Source organism: Sphaeramia orbicularis, chromosome 20 (assembly GCF_902148855.1).
Source record: "Sphaeramia orbicularis chromosome 20, fSphaOr1.1, whole genome shotgun sequence".
In the NCBI taxonomy this organism is placed as follows: Eukaryota; Metazoa; Chordata; class Actinopteri; order Kurtiformes; family Apogonidae; genus Sphaeramia; species Sphaeramia orbicularis.
In genome coordinates, this window is record NC_043976.1 from 1,553,528 (window position 1) to 1,562,992 (window position 9,465).

Consider the following 9,465-nt stretch of genomic DNA (forward strand, 5'->3'; position numbering starts at 1 on the left):
GCTCAAATGAGTGTCCATTTGTGTCCAAAACAGTTGTCCTACAGTCCTAGAAGTGTGTGTAAATAATGCTAATCCATTTGTGCACAGACTACTGATATTCTCTGACAGTGGAAGCTCTATTTTCATAAATATTGGATTTGGAATAGCACGTGGATGTAAAAACTTTTGCTGATGGACGGATGTGACATTACCCATGATGCTCTGGTCAGTCCCAGTACTTTATTAGGAATAAACTTCTAGACTTCCTATTGCTAATTGTGCTCTTCTTCATAAATGTTGGTATTGTGGATCTAAAACAATCCCAGCTGACACAAAAACACTAAATGTGTCAGTGGACGGATGTGACATGGTTGTTGTGGATCCCATCATACTGATGCTCTGCAGCCATGTCAGCGTTTACACTAATGATCCCTGTGCAAAAACTAGGAGCACTATTATTTATTGGATAGTTTAGCATCAGACTAAAGAGGAAAGAACAATCTAGAATTGTTCTTTGTGTCTAAAAATGCTTCTTATTGTAAAACTGTTGATGTAAACAGTGCTGTGTGCCATTCTTCATGTATGTATTGGTGGAACAGAAGCAGGATGGATCAGCACCATACTCCAGATTGAACCTGTACAAATAAAACATGTGATATGGAGGAGAGAATCTGGGAAGAAAAACTGGGGAATCCAAAAGAAGAGAAGATTTGTTTTTCAGCTCAGTTCAGTTCAAATAGAACTTGTCCATTTGTGACATGAAAATATAGCATTAATTGTGCTGAAATGGTTCATTTTGGAGCTGAAAACATAGTTCATATGAGCATCAACATGTTGAACAGAACTGAAATCCTGTCCATTTGAACAACTGTCATTTACCAACACAAAGTTCCTTTGGATTCACTGAGACTGATTTAATATGAACACAGACACAGAAGAGCTGTGAGCACATGTGAGATGTTTTAACAAACTGAAGCGCAACACTGAAAACAAAATTAACCAAATTATTTATTTTAGGACAGCTAACAAACTGTTTAGGACACTATGTGTGTGTGTGTGTGTGTGTGTAGGGTGTGATTTGTCAAAAACACAGTGGGGGGGATGTTTTTTTGTTGTTGTTTTTTTTTTTTGTCTTGTCTGTTTTTTTGTCTTGTCTTCCACATTCTGACACCCACAACACAAACACACATTTGTTTTACATTAGTCCAAACTCTTTGCTGTTTCAAATTAAACCTCCTTCTATGTTCTTCATCCTGTGATATGAAAACAAATAATCTCTGCAAATTTGCAGCAAAAGTCCATTTCTCGCTCTAAACATAATCAACACTGTCCTTAATTCAGCTAACTCTGTAAACGTAAACAATCCTGCTTTAATAAACCACTCATTTATGTTCCCTTAAACCAGGGCTGTCAAACTCATTTCCTTTGGTGGACCACATTCAGTTTAATTTAATCTGCAGTGGGCCAGACTGGTAAAATAATAGCATGACAGCCAATAAATAATGACAACTCCAAATTGTTTTAGTGCAAAAAAACAACATTCACTTATGCCAATACTTACATTTACAAACTATCCAAACAACAAAGGATGTGAATAACCTGAAAAAAATGACATTTGTTCAGAAAGATAAGTGCAATTTTAACAATATTCTGCCTCGACTTATCATTTCTACATGTGCATTACAGATCAGATCTACAAAGACACAAAACATTTAATAACAGACAGAAAATAGTTAAAATTGTACTTAATTTTCTTTAGACATTTCAGGTTGTTCATATTTGTTCAGGTTATTCACATTTAATTGTTAAAGGAGAGTTTGTAAATGTAAACATTTTCATAATTTAATGATTTTTTTGCACTAAAACAAAGAGAAAAAATTGGTGTTGTCATTATTTATAGGTTATTATGATATTATTTTTGAGTTTGACGCCCTAACTTGCACTTTGTAAATTCATCCTGCGGGCTGGATTGGACCCTTTGTGGGCCGGTTTTGGCCCCTGGGCCACATGTTTGACACCTGTGCCTTAAACTCACATGTACATGATTCTTTTTACTCTGTTCTGTCATAAAAACACTGGCTTTGTGTTCCTCATACATGTGTTGGCCCATACTTCAATACAGTAACTCAAACATGGCAGAATAAGTGAACAGTATAAAATTCTCATTGATTTATAATCCAACACATATTTTGCTTTAATCAATACAGAAATATTTTCAGATACTTTTTGTTCTGCTTCACAGGTTCATGTAACACCTTCTACTTCAGCATCAGTATGTCACTAAAGTCTGACTCTGTATCTACACTTTTATACTTCACTCAAATACTCGAATACTCTGTTCCCAATACAGACTAAATGACAAGAAATACCTCTAAAAGAAACAAAGTCAGGTTTTTAATGATGTGTTTGAAGGAATAAAGGTTTAGTTTCAGAAACATTTTGCATTCAGATGCATGGATTTTATGATGCATTCAAGTGCACCTCACAAATATAGGCTCCATTCACACTGCAGCTAAATGTGGCCCCAATCTGATTTTTTTCACCAACATGTGACCCGGATCTGATCTGACCCAGACCACTTTCATATGTGGTCCTAAATCTGACCCAGACCACTTTCATATGTGGTCCTAAATCTGACCCAGACCACTTTCATATGTGGTCCTAAATCTGACCCAGATCTGATATATTACAATGTGACTTCAGTCTGAACAGCCAGGTCGCATTTATCCGACCTTTACGTCATTGAAATGCAACAAACGTTACAATTCTGTGTCCCAGTTGTTCGTTGGGGCAGAGGAAACCCATATTTCCTTCTGTAAACACAGTGTGTATCTGTGTGGTCACATACTCCTGCAGGACCTCTTTAGTGCATGTGGGTCACTTCAGGGGGTGGTTCAGTCATAGCACTGGGTTGATCATGTAAACTGCAGCCGCTGTTCCTGGGCCCCACCCCCTGTACTAGCAAACAGACGCAGACGCTCTGTGACCTGTTGTAATCTGTCCTTACATACAGTTAGTAGCTCTGTCCTGTATCTGTGGAGCACAGACCATCTGTGCTCTGTAGGCTGTGGGTGCTCAGCTGTGTTTACTGTTTTAATAGAAAGAACAAGGGTGGTGTGGAGAACCAAGAATGAAAAAGAGGAAAGCTCTGGAAGCAAACGCAGCCAAATGTGACAAAATCTGCAACTTTTTCACAAAAACCACCTCCGGTTGGAAACAACTAATGAGGACGATGAACCGGGTAAAGCACCTTTAAAGTCAGTTAATTATGGAGTCAGTGAATTGTGTGGCATTGTGGCGTGGAACATAAGGTTCTGTCATTTAAATAATAGTCTGATGCGAGGCCACAGAAGTGGGAAACTTTGTCTTGTAGCTCCTCAGAGTCAGAAAGCAGATCCAGCAGCAGACAGCAGCCATGAGCCCACAAGTCCAGAGTGGGCAGGTAGGACTGCTCAGAGAGGGAAGAGGATTAGAAGAAATAGGCTCCAATGAAGAGTATGGTGTAGGCCTGTTCAGTATGAAAGGTATCTGAGATGATTCTGCACTACATGAATGAAACTGACACCAAGGCTTTGGAAACAGAAGGTTTGTGCTGAGAATTCAGAGCATTTAAACTGTGCTTTAGTGTCAGAAGCAGAGCCAGGAGCCAGTAGTGATGAGGGGATTGTTCCTGTCAGGATGGAAGGAAAAGGTGAGCTGTTGGAACAGACTGTGAACAAGCAGTAGTTCCACTAAAACCACTGTCTAGACCCAAACCACAGTCCTGACCTGTTTTAATTTTATCATTAACAGTGAGACAGTAAATACACAAAGCCCACAACTGAAAGGCAACAGCATAAAGTCATATTAAATAAACCTGCATATTTAGCCAGTGTAAAGATCTGAACTGGTTCAGTAAGTCCAAATGTCTGTAGATATTATTTTTTATTGTGATCCAGGTGCAGGAGAGTCTAGAGAAACTGGAGGAAGTGTGAAAGGGAGAGCAGAGTCTACTGATGACAGAGGAGCAGCTCAGCAGCACAACCTGAACCACTAATGACACACATGAACAGGAGTCTGTGGGAGCTGGGGTTCCTCTGGGGTTCCTCTGGGGTTCCTCTGGGGTTCCTCTGCTCACCCTCAGTCACACAATATACACACAGTTTTTTGTGATCATCCTCGTCAAACCCCTAATATCACTGAACCAAAAGTTTTCAATAGCAAAGATGGAACAAACCACAAGTGGCTGACCTACTGTGACGAAAATCAGCCTCTACTGCTGTGTTTGTCTGGCATGTGCACCTGTGGTTAGTGACGGCCCTGTCACCAGAGGAGGCACGAAACTGGAAACACATTCATCAAAGGATAGCAGAACACGACAAAACTAATACGCATACAGATAGTGCAGATGCTGATTTTCTGAATGTACAGAAGGCAGATGGAACAGCTGGTTGGCTGGTCACCAAATGTCACTGCGTGCTGTGCAAGTGAAACAGAAACGTCAGGTGATGGAGCGTAGGTGTCTAATAACTGGTCGTGATCTAAAGTGGGCCGGTCTGGGGTATGGAACCCCAGGGCTGAAAATGAGTCTCAGTCCGGCCCTGGGTCAGGTCTACGGAGTTTGTTCAAAGAATTGACAAATATTGACTTTTTAATTTTTTATGAATTTTTGAAATGTTAAAAATCCACTTTGGTTTATAATGGGACACATTTCAAAGTGCTCTAACTACAGTTGCAGATATTGATCTAATTACTATTGGAAACAGGAAGTCACATATGGCCTTTCATTTGGTCCCATGACCTTTGACCTTGAGTGACCTTGAAAGGTCAAATCAGTGTCAATGTCTTTAAATAAGCCGTTGGTGGGTTTTTGTCTTGTTCCATCTTTTGCATAATTTTTGTCTTGCGTTATTTTCATCTATTCGCATCTTTTACTTTACTTTCATTTTGTTTTTACTTGTTGGTTTTCTGTCATCTTTATCTTTTCTGTTTTCTTATTGCATCTTTGTATCAACAAACATCACAAAATGTTTTTTCAATCCCACTGTAAAAGTCCGTTTTAAACCAGATCAGGTCATATTTTTCTCTTATTTTCCTCTTATTTTCCTTTATTTCTTTCTTCATTTGAGCATTTTGAATAATTAGATGTTCAAATCATTTCTACAGATTTTAAACATCCAGTAAAAACTTAGCGATTGTTTTGGTCTAAATGATGTATTTTCATCTTCTGGTGCGTCAGGTTCATAAATACCTCAGTGATCATTTTATCGTTTTACATTTTGCACTAATTTGGCTTCAAGTGTTTTGACGTCGGTTCCGTCGGTTTCAGATTTTAATGTCACACAAAACAACCCACACAGAAAGTGTTTGATTAAAAAACCTGTTTTCTTTTGTCAGTCTGGCTTTATTATTTGTACATGATTACAGCTTTGGTACAGGAGTCGTTGGGCGGGGGTTAGAGGTCGGAGGTCAGGCTTTAGAAGTAGTTGACGACTCTGCGGATGGACTGGATGTTGGGGTTCTGGGCCTGCCACTCGTTATGGCTGCAGTAGTTTCCACGCTCCACGATGTACATGCGACCACGGAAGTTGGGCTCCTCGTACATCACCCAGCTGGAAAACACACAAACATACAACTTTACACGATCCTCGGTCAGATTCTAAAAGAGGAAACTGAGCTCTGGATTATTTGTTAAATCCAGAAATAAATAAAACTCAGGACGATGTTCTTGAATTCATTATGTTGTGACTCAGTGCTTAAAAAGATGAACCATATGGTTGTAACTGTGTCACCACATTAGGAAATGTAGAAGTATTTTGATTTTTAATTATTTATCTCCTCACATTTTCTCAAAGTCATGAGCGGAACCAACAATTCAAGCTTTAAATTTCAGATAAAATGAAAAAGTTGATATTTAAGAGAAGTGTAAGAAAAGAACTTATTGAGTAAAACTCGTATTACTGTATTCTGACAAAAAAAAAAAAAAAAAAAAACAAGAAAAAAGTTCTAATATTTTGAGAATTCTCTAATTTGGTTTAATTACAGTGGTTACAATTCCTGTAAATTAATGTATTTTTTTAAGCTAAACCACGGCTTTAATTTCATAAAATTAAGACTTTCTTCCTGTAAATATTAATTTGTTGTAGCTGGGAATAAATACATTCTCTAGCTAGAATTTAAATGTAGAGTCAGTGTTAACAAAGTAAGATTCATCATCTGTGGAGCAGGAACATACTCAGTACAGTGTAGAATTTGCAGGTCTGAAAGGTGCTGTTTTTAATCCTTAACTGTGAACAGGTCTGAGATGTGTTCAGATATCATCCTTTAGAGTTAATCATTATGATTCAACCTCTGGGGACTTTGAATATTGTCAGCAAACTGTTGGGATGTACTGCCTGTTAAATGCATTTATATCGGATTATAATGTTTTTTTCTTTTTCAATAATTGTTGCTTCATAGAAATGGTCTGAGATAAAAGTGAATCATCAGAATTCATCCGCTGAGGAGCAGGAATGTGTTCAGTAAATGTGACGAGACTTTAAATTTGAATATCGACATCGATAGATCAACATATATTGGCCTCCAGATAAAGTCAGGAGTTCAGCAAAATCATTAAGGTTCATCCTCTGCAGAGCAAGAATGTTCACAGTAAAATGTGGAATTTATTCCCTGTTAAATTCGTACATATATTGTGTATTTAAGCTGAACTGTCCTTATAGTGACTTTAGAGAAAAGGGGTGAAAGCCAAAGTAATTCTTAGTGTTCAACCTCAGGGGAGTCAGAATGGTTAAAAAATGGTTAAAGGTGAGGTAGGAGATCCTGGAAAAACGGTTCGAGCAAGCTACATTTTGAAAAAACACAACTCAAAAGCCCAAACCCCTTCCAAAGCCACGCCCCCAGAGTACCGGATCGTATTCGCAGAGGGGGGAGGGACAAATGGCAGTTGAGTTTGATAGACATATGACCATCCAATCATTTCGACGGGCCAGTTAAAATGATTGGATGGTGTTTTTTCAGTCCTGTCCGTTCCACAGGGGACTACAATTTTTAATTTTTATGTTAGAGCATTTAATTAATTGGTTATAATTGGGGTGTGACAGGGAATATGGTAAACAATGCTCCAGGAAAACACCTCCTCATCTAAAATTGAATATCTGGTCTGAGAAGTCAGAATTTCCTCCTGATTGTATCTTTACAGAAATGGTCTGAAAGTCAAATAAATAATTAGAATGTATCCCCCGAGGAGCAGGAATACCCTTAGTGTACATTAAATGTGGAATATTCTTCCTGTTAAACATATACATGTCTGAAAATGGAAAGATTTCCCCTGGTGATGGATCTGAAAGCAGATTAAATCACAGGGTTCAACCTCTGGGGAGAAGGAAAATTCTTAGTAAATGGTCCCTGTTCATATCTTCACATAATGTTGAAGCTGACAGTTTTCCTCAGAAGTTCGTTCAGAGGAAATAGATGGAAGTAAATGTTCAGAATTCATCCACTGAGGAGCAGGAATGTCCTCACAAGGTACTTCCAAGTTTTTTGGTCTAGACCAGGGGTGCCAAACATACGGCCCATGGGCCAAAACTGGCCCACAAAAGGGTCCAGTCCGGCCCACGGGCAACTGCATGGGGTCATTCAACAGGTTTTACCCAGTGTCCTTTGCTGATTTGAATCTGGTTTTGCGCGTTTGCGTTGCTACTTACGCTCCGTCTCCGTAGACCTTGACGGAGTTGATGCAGTTCTTGGAGAAGCCACGGCTCTGCAGGAAGGGGCAGTCGTCGCAGATGTCCACGCACTGTCCAGAGAAGTTACAGCCCTCGAACAGCTCAATGCGGTAGTGCTCTCCATGCTAACGGACGGACAAACCACAAGCACGGGTCAGTTTGGAGAGGATGGCCACGCCTCCTCACAAGACCTTGACCGACGTGTTAATACAGAACCCGACGGATGCGACAGAAAACACCTGAAGGAGCTAACACCGACCCAGGAAGTCCACCTTTGGACCAAGTCCTGGAGGTGCTTCTGGTTCCAGGGGGTTCCTTACCATGCGGATGGGCTTGCAGGATCCCATGTGGTCATTGTGGGAGTTCCACCTCTGGAATTCTGGGTACTCTCCGTGCTCCAGGATGTACTGCTGGCCCTTGAAGTCGGGGTGGTCGTAGCAGATCCAGGCTCCGCTCTCCACACGGATGGAGTTCACCCTGGAAACCACCGCGATAAAACCGCAATTAGTCAGCTGTCGCGTACGAACCTCTGAACACTGACACAGTTGGAAATCAGCTCAGACTTCAGATATTCGGACATGAACTCTTCTTCTTCTGGTCGGTTTGTCGGTTCAAACACCTTCCACCGAGGAGGTCCTAAAGCGGTGTTAGCGGATCTGGCTCAGTTTGTATGATTTATTTGTCCGAATAGTTTTAAAACGGGACATTTTTATAATAGTTGAGTTTATCTGTACAAAGTTCTAAATGTCCACCCTGTTACACTAAGGGGACAGGGTGGACATTTAAGGGAATGGGGTGGACATTTAAGTCAAAAAGGAGGACATTTAAGGGAACGGGGAAAACATTTAAGTCAATGGGATGGACATTTAAGGGAACAGGGAGGACATTTAAGATAATAGAAGTGACATTTAAGACAACAGGGAGAACATTTAATGGAAAAGAGAGGACATTTAAGGGAACAGGGTGGAAATTTAAGGGAACAGGGTGGAAATTTAAGTTAAAAGGGAAAACGTTTAGGGAACAGGGTGGAAATTTAAGTCAACAGGGAGGACATTTAAGGGAACAGAGTGGACGTTTAAGGGAACAGGGTAGATGTACAAGTTTCACTTCTGGTAGAATTCTTCTTCTCCACTCCTGATCTGAGTTCTTGGCTCTAACTCTGTTTTTTCTCGTCGGTTTTCGTACCTGTTCATGAAGCCGCGGTCCTGGAAGTTGTCACAGTCACCTCTGACCTCCAGCTTCCTGCCGGTGAAGCATTTTCCCTCGTAGAAGCAGATCTGGAAAACAGAAGCAGATCCAACCGTGAAAAGGAAACTCATCACAACAACATCTACAAGGTCTTCAGTGTTAAAAGACAAAAATACTGTACGCTTAAACTTACAGTTACAGTAAAAGTATAAATACTACTATAAAAAACACCTGGTTACAGTAAAAGTATTCATACTACAATGGAAAAACACCCATTTACATTTGAAGTATAAATACTACAGTAGAAATCCATTGTTAGAGTAAAAGTATTAACACTACATGACAAAAACACCCTGTTGGAGTTAAAGAAATATTACAACTCTAGAAAAGTACCCTGTTATAGAAAAAGTATGAATACTACACCACAAAAACAGCCTGTTACAGTCAAATACACTGTACACAGGAAAAAACAGCCTGATGTAGTACAGGTATAAGTACTACTGTAGAAAAGTACTCTGTTACTGTACAGTAAACAGTTGTTAAAATAGTGTAGTAATAGTACATAATAAATAAAATAATTGACATATGATGAATG

The 9,465-nt window shown here is 39.6% G+C and overlaps 1 protein-coding gene across 1 annotated transcript in view; it reads right to left on the reverse strand.

Annotated features, from left to right (window-relative positions):
* Positions 1 to 4,998: 4,998 nt before the first annotated feature.
* Positions 4,999 to 9,465, reverse strand: part of crygn2 (crystallin, gamma N2) — a 5,242-nt gene continuing 775 nt past the window's right edge. Inside the window, exons 2-5 of the mRNA XM_030123681.1 lie at positions 8,868 to 8,959; positions 8,003 to 8,159; positions 7,662 to 7,807; positions 4,999 to 5,570 (exon numbers count right to left, since the gene is read on the reverse strand). Coding sequence (XP_029979541.1) covers positions 5,435 to 5,570; positions 7,662 to 7,807; positions 8,003 to 8,159; positions 8,868 to 8,959 — 531 coding nt within the window. The 3' untranslated portion in view covers positions 4,999 to 5,434. The remainder of the gene's footprint in view (positions 5,571 to 7,661; positions 7,808 to 8,002; positions 8,160 to 8,867; positions 8,960 to 9,465) is intronic.